This window comes from Lonchura striata, chromosome 5 (genome assembly GCF_046129695.1).
Source record: "Lonchura striata isolate bLonStr1 chromosome 5, bLonStr1.mat, whole genome shotgun sequence".
In the NCBI taxonomy this organism is placed as follows: domain Eukaryota; kingdom Metazoa; phylum Chordata; class Aves; order Passeriformes; family Estrildidae; genus Lonchura; species Lonchura striata.
This window is the reverse complement of record NC_134607.1, coordinates 51,678,449-51,695,460: the sequence shown is the minus strand read 5'-3', so window position 1 is coordinate 51,695,460 and position 17,012 is coordinate 51,678,449. Positions and strand designations below refer to the sequence as shown.

The window sequence follows — 17,012 nt, the reverse complement described above, 5'->3', positions numbered from 1 at the left end:
TTTAATTTTCAGACTTCTTATTTTGTGCTCGAAATTGGAATTTCATTGAGAAACTGCAGGTGGTAGGAGTTTTGAGAGTCCTTGACAGTCACATAATTTAAATGCTCCTTTTTTCTTATTCTGGAGAAGTAATTCAGGCAATTCCTAGATACATCATTGTTACACCCAGACATTTCCAACACAGCCATGTTTCTGAGCTGGTAAAAGTCAGACAGACTAATACAGATGTTTAAAGTGAAGTAAATAATGAAGACTGTAAGATTCAGTGAAGTTGGTTGTGTCCCATGAAGCATTTAATTTTTTTTTTTTTGATATTTCATCACTAAGATACATCTCCCAGATATTCCTAGCAGCTCTTGATTTTAATTTCATAATTGCTTATGCCTATGTATGTGTAACATGAACATTCTTCTAATTTTTCAAATCAACAAGTATCATGAAATGTCCTAGGAAGCCTTAAATCATTTTTCAGTGCTTTTTAACAGATTTACAAATTTTATTACAGTAAAAGAGTTATCAGAAGAGAATAAACAACTTGAACAAGGAATGAAAGAAATATTGCAAGCCATCAAGGAAATGCAGAAGGATTCTAGTATGAAGGGAGGAGAAACAGCCTTAATAATCCCTAGTCTGGATCGCTTAGTTCATGTAAGCTTCCCTTCTGAATTATTATTTAGCTTTGTAGGATTTACAGGGATAAAATGTTATGGTTTGCTAATTTCATGTAGTCTAAACTTGAGGGCTCCAGTTTACTCTAAAAAAATAAAAGTTTTTCTACACTTTTTCTTTGTTATGTTAATTAACTGTTTATTGCATTAGGCAATGGAGTCAAAGAATTCAGAGGGGATCTTTGATGCTAGTGTGCACTTGAAAGCCCAGGTTGACCAGCTTACAGGACGAAATGAAGAACTGAGACAGGAGCTAAAAGAGACTCAGAAGGAGGCAACAAGTTTGTCTAATCAACTGGCAAGTGCCAATGAAAAGGTATATAATTTATTTTATATAATTTATCTTCTACTTCAAAAGTGGCTGTTCTGATAATTTAGAGCAATCCACACGATTTATAAGTCACTGCATTCAGGTTATGTGAACAGTGTCATTGTACAAATCGTACAAAAATTTATATAATGGACCTACTAATTTGTCCTTTTTAACTTCAGATCTTACTCTTCTTAATGTTACTTTATCTTTGCAATATTCCATCATATAAATCACCAGGCATGCCTGTCTTCTGGGGAGAGTTGTGTCCAAAAAAGCTCACAGATCTATGTCTTCAAAAAAGCCAGGAGTCTTATATTTTTGATTTATAAATACGTAACAAAAATTGTTGAAAATGATGAGTCGTTCTTTAAAGTCCTATATCTTGTTTCATGTTGTACAGTTTATTCTGTGGAATGGTTCTTCCAGGGAAGGAAATGATGAATGAAATGTTATCTTACAAGAAGCTAGCTAAGTTTAAATTTGCCTTTTATCACGGCTTTGGTGATAAACTAATACTCTAAAATAGCGGTCTAGGTACTATTAGAGAACCAGAGAGCTTTTAAATTAACTGAAAAGACAAAGATTTATTTAGAAAAAGCTGTCAAATAACCACTGCAATAATTCTTTCCAAAAGTTAATCTTACTAAAGGAGTAGGAATGCACCAAGTTTTAAACAATTGGGAATAAAACTGTGATGATATGTATAGTTGCTCTGATTGATGGGGTAATTTGATAAATTTGGATTAATTTATTATGCATTTATTGATTTATGAAATCATAGCATTTTTAAAAGGATATTTTAAGAAGTATTGGAGTGTTCTAGAATATAAGTGAAAATTGTTAGGTTGTTAATAACAACTGATGTAGCAATGTATTTTTGATCTTTTTTTTTAATCTAATAGCAAGAGCTACTTCTTTATGAGAGTTTTGTATCCTGTCTTTAGATTGAACAAATGAAAAATGAAATTTCCTTACTACATCAGTCAGAAGGTGCCAATATTGTCTTCCAAACAGTGAATCTTCCAGAAGGAATGGCTCCTTCAAGTGTTAATACAATTAATTCTCTGAATGAATATTTAATACATCTTACACAGGTAACTCACATATTCCTTGAAATAAAGAGTATTTGCAACAGATATTTAATTCCTTTCAAGTCTAGTAGAATGCCATGTATGGACGTGAGAGATGTCTCCAAAATGATTTTGGTGTTCTAGTATCTACTAAACTCTTTGGGATATTCTGTAATTTAAAGCTATAAGTATTTTGCTGTGCTGTAAGCCTGAAAGGTAATAGCTAACTAAATTTTGGACAGCAATTCCGATTTTTTTTTTTTTGTTTTAAATCTGAATTTTGATCTAAATATTTGCCCACTCTTCCTTCTACTTCCACAGTTACACTTTTTCTATGAGAACTTCTCTCTTACTGCTGTCTGGATTCCACACCTGAGTCTGCATGTGCAAATCCTACTTGAACAGTTTTTCCCTATAGAGCCAAGGTCTCTATTAATTTACTATATGACTTTTCATTCTGTTATTTGTCAAAAATACATCAAAAATTGTAAATAAAGGCATAATACATTGAAACCAATTCCAGTGATTGCCATGGGAAGCATAGCAAACAGGCATGTAGTAATGAAGAACTATTTCAGAATTCGAGTAAAAAAAAGTTACCTTTTTATTTTTGTTAATTTATCTTTTTCTGTCTTTGATATTTTTGAATGAAAAAATAAAAAAAATATTTTTTCAACTTTGTGTGCTTATAAAGTAGAAGAGTATTTGAGAAAATGAGAAGAAAATGCCACTTGCCAGTTAGACATTCAGTTAGTATTTTTTGAGCTAGTTTTTGAATTTTGAGGGCTGAAACCTGCAGTGCAATTGTGCTCTCTTTCACACCGATTAATGTGAATGCTGAAGCTCATTGGATTTTTTTTCATCTGTTACTTCTAAAGAAAATACATACTTCATATTCATAGTTCACATAGAAGCATCTATCATGAAAACATAAAGGACTGCTGTTTTGATTAAATTGTTAGTTTCATGTTTAAAACCTGTATTAATAATTTCTGTATTTTTATTTGGAAAATAATAATTAGGAACTGGAAAACAAAGAAAAGTTGCTTCAACAATTAGAAGATGCAGTGGAGGACTACAAGCGAAAATTTTCAGTAATTCGTCACCAACAAGGCTTGCTGTATAAAGAATATCAAAGGTATTGCACTCTTTTCAGAATTATGAAACTTCAATTATCTAAATATTTAACAGTCCTGAAACAAGATTTGCTGCTGTGTTGAAATAGTTCTTTGGTTAATGTCATAAGTGCTGCCATGTTTGGATATGGGACTCCATGTTTTCTTTAGTCCTGTAAAGATTCAGAAAACTACAAAACTGTCTTCTGCTGGATTCTTCTCACTTTGCATGTTTTATCATGAGGATTTTATTGTGCTTTCTGCAGCTGATATCTTTAATTTTACTGGAACCTGGTATGATAGACTCTTTAACTTCACTTTCTTTTGCTTTAAAATATGGAGTCTAATAGGTTTTTGGGAGCAGAGAGGAGGGGAGGGAAAAAAGCAAACTGCTGTCCAAATACAGTCAGAAATCTCTGAAAATTTCAGGTGGTTGGGATTTTGTGGTTGGTTTTCTTTCGGACTCCTAGTTCTTTTAGATGCTTCAGTGAACCCAAATTCCATAAAATTTTTCTTATGGTCAAAAAAATTTAAAAAGTGTTTTCATCTTTTGGGAGGATAGGGATGAATATGATAATTTGAATTTTTCAGTTAACAAATTATTAGTTGAATACTCTCTGGATTGGAATGAACAGTCACCTGGATGGCTTCTGGAATAAGGATTTAAACTTTCAGAAACTTCAGTTTGTTCTTCAAATCGATTAAGATTCCCAGACAACGTTATCTCTTTTTTTAGGCATTAAAGAGGCATCTTTTTTATTGAAGGCTGTAACATACTGCCTAATTTACTACTAGGTGAGATATCTCCAGTGGCTTTCATAAAATGATGATTCCAGATTCCTTCTGTAAACCTGATAAGGATTGAAGTTACAGGAAGAGATTCTTTGACTTGGCATCCCATTAAAGTAACTTTCAAAGAATTTTAATTCTCCTCCATTTTACTCCATTATTTAAGAAATTTAGATACCCCTTTGAAGAGAAAATACCACTTCTAAAATACCCTAGATGAACAATTTTTTAAACTATCCTAAACTATGCCATATAATCTATAGGAACTTCTTTATTAGACATGTATGAAAGATCATAGTTGTTTTTTTTTTTTCCAAATAAATAAACAAAAATCAATAGAGGAGAGTAGTTCAGGCCAAAGTGAAGCTGAATAAGCCGCATCTTTTTGTGTTTTGGGTGTGGTTCTCACTGAAATAACAAAACAAGGGTGGGAAGTTGATGTCCTTTAAGCATCTGTAATATACATTTGAAGAAGAAATAAGACACTAAATAATTATTTTCATCATTTATCCAGCTGTAGGCTAAACAGAGGATATTGTTTTCCATAATCCATCTACAATTTATCATGTGCTTTTCAAATTATATTACTGCTAAAAGTACCTTGGTTTGCAATATTTCAGAATTGCTGTTGAAGTTACAATTTTAAAAATCATCAGTCTTTCATTATAATAAATGAAAATTTGTTACTGTTTTAGTCAAAAGGAAAGCTGGCAAAAAGAATCAGAAAATATTAAAAAGGAAATGAAAAAACTTGAAGAGCAAAAAGAAGAGGATGCTACAAAAATAAAGGCATATTCTGTAAGTAATTTTGTTACTTTCATTTTTCAGAAATATTTTCAGACATTGAAAGGAGGTTTTAATATGCTGCTCTAGTTTATTAGGGAAAATGTGTACACACACCTCTTGTGCATGTCCCAGGGTGCTGTGTATGGCGTGGAGGTGCTCCAGCATTGCGTGTGCCTGTTGGCTTTCCTGCAGTCTGCGAGTCTGGGGAGAAACCACCCCAAGAGGTCACATCACACACCTGATGAGGTGTGGGTCCCCAGTTGCTGCACTTAGTACCCCCAGACCATTATCTGGAGTGCTGAGGCATGGTGTCCAGCAGGAAAGAGTCACTCGCAAATGTGTAGAAGATGCAGAGACAGTGGAGAAGCTTCTGAAGCTGAAGTAGGTTGAGTGCTGCATTATAACCCTTTCTGCCCCTGCTGTTAAAAGTTTTTATGCCTTTTTTATGCCAGTCTTCAAGCTGACATCTTCTTCATTTGAAGTCTCTAATTTTATCGTTACTCTTCAATGTGGTTAATGGTGACCTTTCTCTTACCGGTTTTGAGCAAATGCCTTCTAAGGCAGTCTCTCTCCCTACCACTGCCCCTCCTGGGATTTACACATGCACACATACACATAAATGTTATGTGATGATCCCTATACAAGGGATCCTGTGGTTACTTTTACAAGTACAGGTTTGGTCTTCAAAGTAGGAGGTTATTAGGGTTTGTTTGGAACCACAAGACTTCTATTTTATGTAGAAAATTGTTCCAGTGTTTTTTTTTTTATTCTAGTATAAGTGGGAAGACTGATGATAGTGAATGCAGAGAATCATTCTTGTTCTAAATTTTGAAAGTGTCAGCATTAATTAAAATTCCAGTTAGGTGGTCAAATGTACATAGCTACTGGTTTTGAAGATTCATGCTTTTCTTAGAATACTGTATGTTTGAGCATATGTTCAGTGTGTATGTATATTTTATTAGCAAAAAGAAATTATTTCAGACAAATTAATGGAATTTTTCCACCTAGATTAAAAAATATACAAGAAATCTTGTGTATGTAGTTGTGCTTTACCATGTTTATATACAAGGGTCTTGTTAAAAAAATGTTTTACAGAATTTACTCGATGCACTTCAGATGGATCCTGATGAAACAAAGAAAGTACTTGCAGAAAATAATAGAAAAATAACTGTTTTACGAGTTAATGAAAAATCACTAACAAGGCAGTGTACCACTTTACTTGAAATGGAACGGCATCTCAGAAAAGAAAATGATAAACTAAAGGGTGAAATAACACATATGGAGACTGCAGTTACAGGGAAAATTGGAAACTTGCAACGATTCAAGGTATAGTTTACAGTTGTAATAACACACATTTTTATTTTTGCAGTTGGGAAAGAAACACCCTTGTTTTTAAATGGAGTTATTACTAGTTCCTTGAATGCATTTTACAAAAGCTTTCTAATTGCTGTTACAAATCTTGTAGAAATATTGTTTGTATTTATATAAGTATTGTGACCTGGACAAGCTCAGTAAGTGAGTCTGTGGGAACCTCATATGGTTTAACAAGACCAAGTGCAAGATGCTGCACTTGGGGTAGTCTGGTATCTATGCAGGCTGGGGAATGAACAGATGGAAAGGAACCCTGCTGAGAAGGACTTGGGGCTGCAGGTGGGTGAGAGGCTGGACATGACCCAGCCATGGCACTCACAGCCCAGAAAGCCAAACGTGTCCTGGGCTGCATCCAAAGCACTGAGACTACTATGAGGAAAGGCTAAGAGAATTCAGACTGGAAATGAGGAAGCCTCTGTGGTGACCTAAATCTGGCCTTACAGTATCTGGAGGGAGCCTGCAAAAGATATGGAGAGAGACTTTTGACAATGGTATATGGTGACAGAACACGGGGGACAGGCTTCAAACTGAAAGAGAGTAGATTTAGATTGGATATTATTAAGAAATTCTTACCTATGAGGGTGGTGAGGCACTGGCAAGGTTGCCCAGAGAATTTGTGGATGCCTTATCCCTTGGGGTATGTTGGATGGGGCTCTGAACAACCTAGTCTTGTGGAAGGTGTGATTCTGTGATCATTGTATAAAACCAGGTCTTAAGTTTTGGTCTTGTAGGTTGCTAGACCCTGTAATAATTTTATAAGATATGTTTTGACTGTGCCTTGAGAGGCAACTATTGATAAAATTACCCAGAGAGTTGGAATATCAGAGAAGTTTTGTCAATGTTTATTGCAGGTGATTTTTAAAGATGAACAGTTAAAAAAGTATTTGTTTCTAAAGCACTGTATTAAGTATTATTCTTCTTACGTGCAGTAATTTTATATTTAAATTTCTAGGTGACCTTATTAACCTATTGTGCTGATTATTTTCATAGGAAATGGCTTGCTTTAAGATTGCAGCTCTGCAAAAAGTGCTGGATGGTAGTGTGCCGTTGTCTGAGCTAGAAGTGGCCAATAAGCAGTACAATGCATTAACTGCTAAATACAGAGAGATGTTACAAAAAGATAATTTGCTTGTGCAACGGACAACAAATATGGAACACATGCAGGTAATGTTTGTGTTACATTTTAACTCTAAGGGAAAAATTTGGCAGACAGAAAAGCATTTCATTTTGGTTCTTTGCTTTTTTGTTTGTTTGCTCTTTAAAGTTTGGATATGTTCTGTTAGAAATTTTTTTTAGTTTTTTGATTACTAAACCAAGGGTGGCAGAAGAAATATTTGCTATCATCTTCAGTTTTGGAGGTCATAAGGAAACTGGAATGAATGTAAACACTTTCAAAGCTTTCTCTCACAGTATGTGCTCTTACTAATTCCCAGCTTTCACAGGAATGAAATGTTTAGTTCCAAAAAGAGTAAAGCTTTGGAGTTTTACTTCCATAAAAGAAGCCAAAGATTGTTCATAATGTGCTTGCAAAATATTGTAGGTACTGCAAATATTTAACTCTTCCCATGAAACTTTTATTCTGAAGTAGAAGGAAGTTTCTTCTCAAGAACTGTGAAGCTGGCTTCAAAGATATGTTACTACCTCCCATTTTTCATGGGTCATTAAGAATGAAGGACTCCTATGTCAATTTTATGGAATTTTTTGTGTATGGAAATGTGCTTTGCCTATTTCAGCAACTTCATAGAGCTAGAGAATAATGTATCAATTAAAAACGTGTCCAGAAAACTAAAAATTACTGTGAAGTATTAAGTTAGTTTTATTTATTAATGTGGAAATTTTTATTTCTATTTGGAGTAGTGAAAGAACATTTACAAAAGTAACATTTAGCATCATATTAGATGCCTAAAAAATCTAAAAGAAATGTGATCTGTCTCAAAGAGGTATTTATGTGCAAGATGAAGTATTCTTTGTGGAATGAAGTAATCCTCCAGAAGTACTTCTTTCCCACTGTAAATGAGGTGCTTAGTATGACAAGCAAAGATTTTCTCATCTAATTCTAGCTGCTGTAGGAATCACAGTTGCTGGTAATAAATATTCACACTATTACTAGCTGTGACAGTAAGATATAGAGGATGAAGACCAACATTTTTACACTTTACAAACATCTACGCTTTACAAACATATACTCTTCTGTTGCCATACATGTAGGTTATGGGTTGCACACAGCTTAAGTCTGTTACTCTGAAAGATTTTGTAGATACTAAACAGGAAATCTGTTACAATAAAATAGTTTGCTGTTATGCTGCAACTTTTCTCTCATATAGCATGAGAATGAATCCTTGAAAGCACAGATAGCTTCATTGAATAAGGAACTGGAGATCACGAAAGAAAAACTTCACACTGTAGAACAAGCTTGGGAACAGATTACTAAACTGGGCAAGTATGAAAGTTATATTGCAAGCTAAAACACCAAATGGTATATCCTGTATAAAAGTAATACTTTAAAATATTTTAAAATTGATGTGTCTTAAAATAACAAAAATTTTAAAAAATCGTAACTAGTTTATGTCTTTTAGTAATGATGTCCATTTTTGTGCTGCATTTTTTTGTTTGTAAGTTTCATTAGACTAAAAGCAAGTTCTGTATTTTTCTTGTGAAACTACTCCTCTTTGACTTTCTTGGGTTATTGAGTCAAGGGTTTAAAACCTTTTAATGCAACATCACCTGAATTTTTTTTTCTTAATAGGTTCTAGCTTGTTTGTCAGTCATAGTGTTCAGAGGTTGTCAAAAAAGTAATTTCGTTTTGTTGGTTTCATGCCTTGTAAAAAAGAATTATTTCTTAATATGTGGGATTCCTTTGTATAGATTTCATTCCCATTATTCAGTCCTGTTTCTTTTACAAATTTTAAATTAAATTTCCTGAAGGTTTGCTTAAGGTTTGTATTAAGCATAAGGTGAAAGGCAGCACTGAAAATAGCTATCAGTCTCAATAACCATGGTTGCAGATACTTGCATTCATAATTGATAGTAGTATTTTATTCAAGTTGCATACTTTTTAACCATGTAGTAAGGCAAGATAACTTTGTATCCAGATGCACAGATATTATGATAAAGTTTACTTGGCACAGATAAAGCAAAACTCCTTTTTGGTTTCATGGTGGATATAATTTTCATAGTTGAATTGGTTTGTGTATTCCTTACTTTAAATATTTTTTCACGTAGGGGATGACAATGCCATGGACAAAGCCACAAAAGCAATAACCAACAGTGAGATTTTGTCCATTTCTAAGAAAATCACAATGTTGGAAATGAAGGAACTAAATGAAAGACAGAGAGCAGAGCATTCACAACAAATGTACGAGCACTTAAGGAACACTGTAAAGCAAATAGAAGAACGTAATTTTGAATTGGAAACAAAATTTGCTGAGGTAAATCTGCTGAGATTTAACAAACTAATTTGATACCTCCTAAAAACATATTTTTGAGCTTTTCAAAAATTATTTATATCAATAATATCAATTTGTATCTATAAATAACTGTATAAATAAGCCTATGATGCAAAAAATAGTTTTGCAGCCTTTAAGAGCTGCAATTTTGCATATGCAAGACATTGGTAAAAATAGAACTAATTAATTTGTTAGTAGTTTATTTTAAAAGTTAGTTAATACTAAAACACATGATGAGCATCTTTACAGATAGTTCCCTGGTTTTGTCAGTGGACTGCAAGAAAAAAGTCTGTTCCAAACTTGCTATTTCTTTTGTGTAATCTGTATGATCTTTTTTTCTTAAAATTTTTTCCTTACAATTACCAATTGTTAAAAAAAAGAACTTTACATCCCTTGTGCAAATGATAGTGTTATCATTCTGTTATGGACTGGCTATGTCCTATGCCACACATTGTCTATAATACAGAAATAGAAGTCAGCTTCATTGCCATTGAAGCTGAGGAACCTTGATATTCCTGCCGTATCATTCTTAAACTTGTTTTTTTTTTGTCCGCACTATTAATTTTTGAATTTTTTATAGCAGGAGACTTTGTTATAGTTTCTACAATAAATTTATTAATAGGAAGTGTATAGGTTTGTTCTTGTGACATTACTGGTCTATAATTTAAGCACAAGGGCAGAAATAGAATAATTGATAGGAATGCGGATAGATTGTATACATTTCCACTCCTTGTCCTTTACTAGAGTGTAGTCTAACTATTTTAGATTGCTGTTGTGTGACTTCCTGTTTCACTGTTATTTTAGTCATGTTACATTGTTTTGATTTGATTTAATCTGGGAGATGGAGTAACTGAGAGTGTATAAAGATTTTCAGCAGCAGTATTGCTAAAGACTTTTCTGATGGGATTGGTTCTTTTATCTCTATAAGAAATTGGGATGGGTTCTTTTATTCTGTAAGAAATGCTTTAGGTGGTGCACCCTAGGTCACATTTTTCATATTCTCTTTTGTATATATTATTTGTTTTGTGATACTTTTATACTTTAGGTCTGATGGTCTTCCCTTTTTTGCCCCATTTCTGTAGTTCCAGGACATATATTTTCTGTTTCATATACTCCTGTTGTCAGTACCTCCTAATCTGGTATAATTGCTTTTTTTTGTTTGAGAAAGAGATGACAAAATTGTGCAGATGTAATTAATGAAAGCTGTAAGGAATACCAGCTTAAGAACTGATAACTGGAAGTCTACTAGACATCTTTTTAAGTCATAAATCAACTTCATCATTCTACTTTTAGTTTTCTAGATACATGAGGATACCCTGCACTTCTTTTTGTTTGTTTAGGAAACAGTTATTTTATTAAGAAGAAGTGGTATCAGAATAATGGGCCACAACTGTATCTACTAATGGAGTCCTAGGACTTCTCTGTGTTAAGATTAAGATAGATTATTTATTTTAATGCTTTTTGGTTTGACTTGAAATATTGGTTACTCAGTATTTTATAATCAACTTGAAAAATCAGGCTGCTTGAAAGAATATAATTTAATTAAGAAAGTTTTTTTTTAGAAGGAATAAAAGAACAATATTATTGGCAGTCTTAGAATTTATAGCTCTGTTTGTGTTACCAATGCCAATATAAAAGGCAGTAAATATGTAAGACTGTTCATTTCTCTAAGTGTTTAAAGTCAGTTTTTTAAATTTGTTTTTATTTATCATTTTAGTGTAAGAGCAAGTTATTCCAGTAATTGTTTTAAGAAAATTCACTAATAAAAATTGTATTTAGTTTAGAATCCTTTTCTGTGCCAAACTGTGTATCTAGTTTTGGAATGGAATTAATTTGTTTGCATGGAATCCTGCAAACAAAACTGTTTTTTGACTACAACCTCGTCCCCTCTCAACTGTGATTTTGTAATGACTGAAAAAGAAAAAATACTTTTGATGCTTTGCAGAGTTTGAGCAGTTATATGCTTAGGATACCATTTTGTTTGTTTGTTTCTGGTTTTGATTTTTTTAAGCTCACCAAAATCAATCTTGAGGCTCAGAAAGTGGAACAGGAATTAAGGGATGAACTGTCAAAGAGTGTAAGTAAGGCAATAAGTGATGCAGATAGACGACAAATTATGGACCTAGAGAGGCGTGAGATGGAGCTCAAGATTGAAGTATCAAAGTAAGTCTTGAAGTTACAAATTTTGAATTCAGTATGTTGAGAAATGTGTGAAAATTCAGGCATACTAATCTTACATAATACACTACTTGTGTATCACTAACATCCAATTTTCAATGTCTGATTTTTGTGCATATATACATGCCAAGTTTGGCATTGAAAATGAAGCATTCAATTCCTGACTATAAAGAATGCAGTTTGTTTCATTTTAATTTGAACAAAGAATTAAGTGCTGGCTGGGATAGATAGGGTAAGTGTGTAATTAGATACTTATTTTTACACTAATTAATGTTGATTTTGTTTCTGTGCCACAATTCCTGTTCTGTGTATGAAAATCTCATAGAACTAATTGGAAAGCAGTTTTTCTTCGACAGACTCGTATCTCGAACATTAAGATACAGTAGGAGGGAGGTTTTCCATTTACTTAGAAGAGATTACCTTTGCAGAAATTGGAAAACTGAGCTTTTTAGATATATTGGTATGAACATTTGTCTTTGAGTAATTAATGTAATCCTGTTATATGCCTAAACCAGCAAAATCTATAGGGATACTTGCAGAGGTTGTTGGCACTGAAAGTAAGTTATTAGATTTGGGGAAGCAGAGAAGGGAATTGAGAATGAAATGTTTTGAGCATATAGAAAATGTTGAGTATTTATATCTTGAAGTAGGAGAGAAATAGAGGACAGAGATGCTTAGGTCAGTTAAAACACCCATGGCATTATTTTCCTAGAGTAGATTACTGCTAGAAAACTTCTGTATAATGCATAGGAAAGTGTCCTGTGAAAAAGTTGAGAGGCAATACAGAAGAATTTTCTTACACATAACTCTAAGTAGTAGAGAAGAGTGTGCTGAGAAGAATGAAATACAAATGTTTTGATATGAGGAAACATACTTAGAAGATACTAAGAAAAGATACGATGTAGAAAAACTTAGTAGGTTATTCACTGGTTTCAAGTGACACAATACTCTTGTTTTCCCTTCCAGGTTAAGAGAACTCTCTGATGTAGCACAAACACAAGTTGAAGCTCTGGAGGCACGCCAGCAATACAGAGATAAAGAAGTGGAATATCTTAGAATGCAAATTTTAGACTATCAGGTAAAATTCAGCCTTTATTAAAAAAACTTCAGTTTGGGTTCTTTTATTTCCCTGAAGTGAGAAGAAATGAAGTAATTTTGAAATTAATTAGAAGACTGCAAAAGTATTTCAGAAGAATCTTAGCAAGCTAGTCCTTATAGTGCCCATACCCTTTCAAAAGTTCTGTATTACATTAATTATTCCCTTCTCCATTTATTACATTTCTAGCTATGCAGCTATTAATGATCCTGACCTTTTTTCATGTTGTTTACATAATATTAATTCCTGTATCATTAATAGTTCATGGTCAAGGAAAAACTCAAGGTGAGGAAAGTCTGATGTTTTTTTACAAAGTGATATATTACTTGTAAATATTGAAGATTTGCGATAGGTTTACTATTTTGTTTTGTTATTAGCTAAAACAATTCATTGGAAATTGGTTTTGTATTATAGAAAGTTTTGAAACCTTAAATCTAACACTTATGTCAGCTTTTACATTACTGTTTAAGTACAGATTTCTTCCTCATTTTCTGGCATTTTGGAAAGAGACCATTTTTAAGATCAGTATCTGAAAAGGTGTACTTCTATATTGTGGCTGTAGAAACAATGTGGAAAAATTAAAAGCCTGTTAGAGGCTGATTCTTACTCTTCTCTGTGGAATACAATACATGCAATATATAACACATATATTTTTAAATAGCTTGTTTATATTTATACATAAACTGTGTTAACATTCTGCATTAAAATGAAAAATAAATTTGTTCTATCAATTTTGTTATTAGGCACAGTCAGATGAAAAAGCAATTATTGCAAAACTACATCAAGATATTGTAGCCCTTCAAGGTAGGGAATCTGTTGCTGTAGACCAATTGGAGAAGTTTAAGTTGAAACTACAGAAGGTGGAGATCCATAATCTACGTTTGGAGCAGAAGCTTGATGAGAGAGATCAAGCCTTATATTTTGCCCGACTTGAAGGAAGAAATAGAGCCAAACATCTACAACAGACGGTTCAGTCTTTGCGGCGGCAGTTTAGTGGTGCTCTGCCTTTAGCACAGCAAGAAAAATTCTCTAATACAATGATTCAGCTACAGAATGACAAACTGAAGATCTTGGAAGAAGTTCAGCATGCCCAACAGGAGCGTAGAAATGCAGAAAACAGAGCATTAGAGCTGGAGCTGAAACTGAAAAGTTTAGAAGAATTATTAAGTGCATTGAAGGATACAAGAGGAGCTCAAAAGGTTTGTGATTTTATAGCTTTTAATAGCTTTGCTTATCTGATCTGCATTTAAATTAAGTTTCAGTTCAGTTTGTTTACTAAATATATGTTTTAATGTAAAATTTACTGATTTCAAAATACATTATTAGAATATGACAGCGATCATATTTTGTTTTCTGTAAGTCAGTGCAGTTATATGTAGTAATTATCTTCTTTTGTTTCCAATAAGGCACATAGGAACTAGATGTTAACTATAAACGCATTTATAGTAAATGGAATTCAATTATTAATCTAATTAAATAATGAAATAAATTAAATTAAATACAGAGTAGCATTCTGAAGTTTTATTCCATGAGCTTGCAGTAAAATCTTCAGATCCATGTCTTTTAAAAAAAATAATCCAATGGCAGTAATTTAGACAGCATGGTTAGAAATGTTACTATGCTCATGTAATTCTGCTTAAGCATATTTTGCAACTGTAAGCAATATCCCCCTGAAGTCTTAAGAATGCTTTCTCACTTCTCTTTGAGATCACTGCATGTTAGATAATATGATTATATCTGTTGTGACTAAAGTTGTCTGCATGTAAGCAGCGCTTGTAATGTTCTGGGCATGTTTTAGTTTAAGTCAGTTTTCAAATATTTTTCTAGAGCATTTTGACATGTGTGTCTGTCATTCTTAGTACATGTGCATTTTTTTTGTTTTAATGCATACAGTTTTTAATGGTTTTGAATTCTCTTGCTCTTTTAGAAAATACAAACCAAACTTCCTGCATACTTTTTTTTTGTTCAGTCTGGACAGATACATAAGATATAACTTGAATAATTTGAAAATTGCTTGCAACACACTTTTGTCAGTGTAAGGGAAACCTGGACTCTCCAGTTGGCTGCTGCACTTATCAGTCATTCCCCTTGCAGTTTCATACATTTGTCATGCTTCCTCTCTCAAGAAAAGTGAAGAAGTTTAAAAAGGCAGAACATGTGATGTGTCTTTCAGTTAGTTTGTGAAGTTCCATCCTGCCTCAAAGCCAGAGTGAAGCTGCATCTACTTGGCCTGTGGTAAATTGTAATATACTGTGTGTTATCCATTGCAAGGTAATTGTATGGCACATGAAAATGGAGGAACTCCATCTGCAGGAACTTAAACTCAGTAGAGAATTAGTCAAGCAGAAGGAAGAGGTGAAGTATTTGCGCAATATAATTTCTGAATATGAATGTACAATCAGTAACCTGGAAGAAGAAATTGTACAGCAGAACAAGGTATGTATTTCTACATGCTATTGAAAAAATATACTATTCCTTATTTTACTAAGTGATTTTCTAATAAATTTTTAACACAAGTGTTTATATCTTGGTTCCATAATAATTTTTAAGAGCTTGTTTGAGTGTTTTACTTTTTGGTAACTATTTTTTCAGTTGAAGTTGTCTATAAAATTCCCATTGCCTTCAGTAAATAAACTACTTGTTTCAAACATTTTTTACAGTTTCATGAAGAAAGGCAAATGGCTTGGGACCAGAGAGAAGTAGAGCTGCAGCGCCATTTAGACCAGTATGATCATCAACAAACTGAAATACTTAGCACAGCTTTAAAGGTACATGCACTAAAAGTAGATACATTAGCATGTTTTTCAGAGCTGTCAGATTACATGAATATGAATCTTTCTCTGCAGTTTGAAGAGGCTACAGACTCAGTTCCAGACCCTAGTTTGCCAATCCCACAACAACTTGAGTTGGCTTTAAGAAAGATTCAGGAACAAATTCAAACAATCCTGGAAACTAGGGCAACCTGCAGATCACTGGAGGAGGTAATTTAATGTATAATTTAATTTAATTACATTTTAAAGTGACAAAGTTTGTGTTTCCATACTCTTCTACTTTTTTTTCCCATAAAAAATATCCTTTTTAAAATGTCATTTAGACATGTTTAACACTCGGAAAGTGTAAATAATACAATCAGACCATGAATAAATGAAATATTTTTCCATTGGAAAAAACATAGAGAATTTTCTAATGTTTTTACTCATCTATTTAGTGGTTAAGATGTCTCTTGCTGTACAAAATTCAGTTGACTATACCTAGTTAAATTTAGTAAGTACTACAAAATATTTTATCTTGGGTTCTTAAATTGCTACTCTGCTACAGAAGATACTTTGTAGTTCTTAAATAATTTGTGAAACACCAGCTTCTTCATTTGGTAGGACAAAATAAGTTAAGTGTCATGTGCCAAGCAAATAATACATAAAGACATAGTAATGTTATTCTGGGACATTTTTATCTAATAGTAACCCCATACAGATGGAACCCAGTACAAAGTGTTTTGTGTTTTTAAGTACATTTAGACAAATATTTCTGGTACATTTCTTGAAAAGTAAGATCTTTTTGCAGTGTTTGAATTCTGGAAATGCAGAAATTGCCTTTTGTTGTAGAAGTTAGAAGAAAAGGAGACCGCTCTGTGGAAAGCTGAACAAAATGTTATATCAAGAGACAAAGTTATTAATGAATTAAGACTTCGATTACCTGCAACATCAGGAGAGAAAATAATGGCTGACTTAAGCAAACAAGAAGATGACTCAGAGTACCATCATGCCATTAAAGTTGCTCATCAAACCATTGCAAATATGCAAGCAAGATTAAATCAAAAGGAGGAAGTGTTAAAAAGATACCAATATATGCTTGCTAAAGCAAGAGAGGTAGTTAAACCTTTTTTTCTGAAATTTCTTCCATTTTCAAGTTGTTTTAGTTGATTCTTTGTTTTCTCATTGCTAATGAAATTGAAAAACAAAAGTTTCTGATCTCACATAGAACTGAGACAATTACTTTATATGTGGAAAGTTCATATAGAGTTTTTTAGCTTTTTAGAATAGTAGGTTTGCTTAGTTAAGAGGTTAAGGAATTAAAGTAGTGTGACATGAAGAAAATTAAAATTCCGCTGAAGTGGTCTCACTCTATTTTGTATATTTCTTTGGGAAATATATTTTCTTGCAGCAGGTCTCTGGATTGTATC

General features: G+C 32.9%; 1 protein-coding gene across 2 annotated transcripts in view; it reads left to right on the top strand.

Annotated features, from left to right (window-relative positions):
- Positions 1-17,012, top strand: part of CEP290 (centrosomal protein 290) — a 49,448-nt gene that overhangs the window by 12,696 nt on the left and 19,740 nt on the right. For both annotated transcript variants that reach the window (XM_077783551.1, XM_077783550.1), the window contains 16 exons: positions 506-648; positions 820-984; positions 1,926-2,075; positions 3,074-3,189; positions 4,651-4,753; positions 5,837-6,067; positions 7,103-7,276; positions 8,437-8,544; positions 9,331-9,540; positions 11,570-11,721; positions 12,703-12,814; positions 13,576-14,031; positions 15,104-15,268; positions 15,493-15,600; positions 15,679-15,813; positions 16,435-16,698. In XM_077783551.1, coding sequence (XP_077639677.1) covers positions 506-648; positions 820-984; positions 1,926-2,075; positions 3,074-3,189; positions 4,651-4,753; positions 5,837-6,067; positions 7,103-7,276; positions 8,437-8,544; positions 9,331-9,540; positions 11,570-11,721; positions 12,703-12,814; positions 13,576-14,031; positions 15,104-15,268; positions 15,493-15,600; positions 15,679-15,813; positions 16,435-16,698 — 2,792 coding nt within the window. The remainder of the gene's footprint in view (positions 1-505; positions 649-819; positions 985-1,925; positions 2,076-3,073; positions 3,190-4,650; positions 4,754-5,836; positions 6,068-7,102; positions 7,277-8,436; positions 8,545-9,330; positions 9,541-11,569; positions 11,722-12,702; positions 12,815-13,575; positions 14,032-15,103; positions 15,269-15,492; positions 15,601-15,678; positions 15,814-16,434; positions 16,699-17,012) is intronic.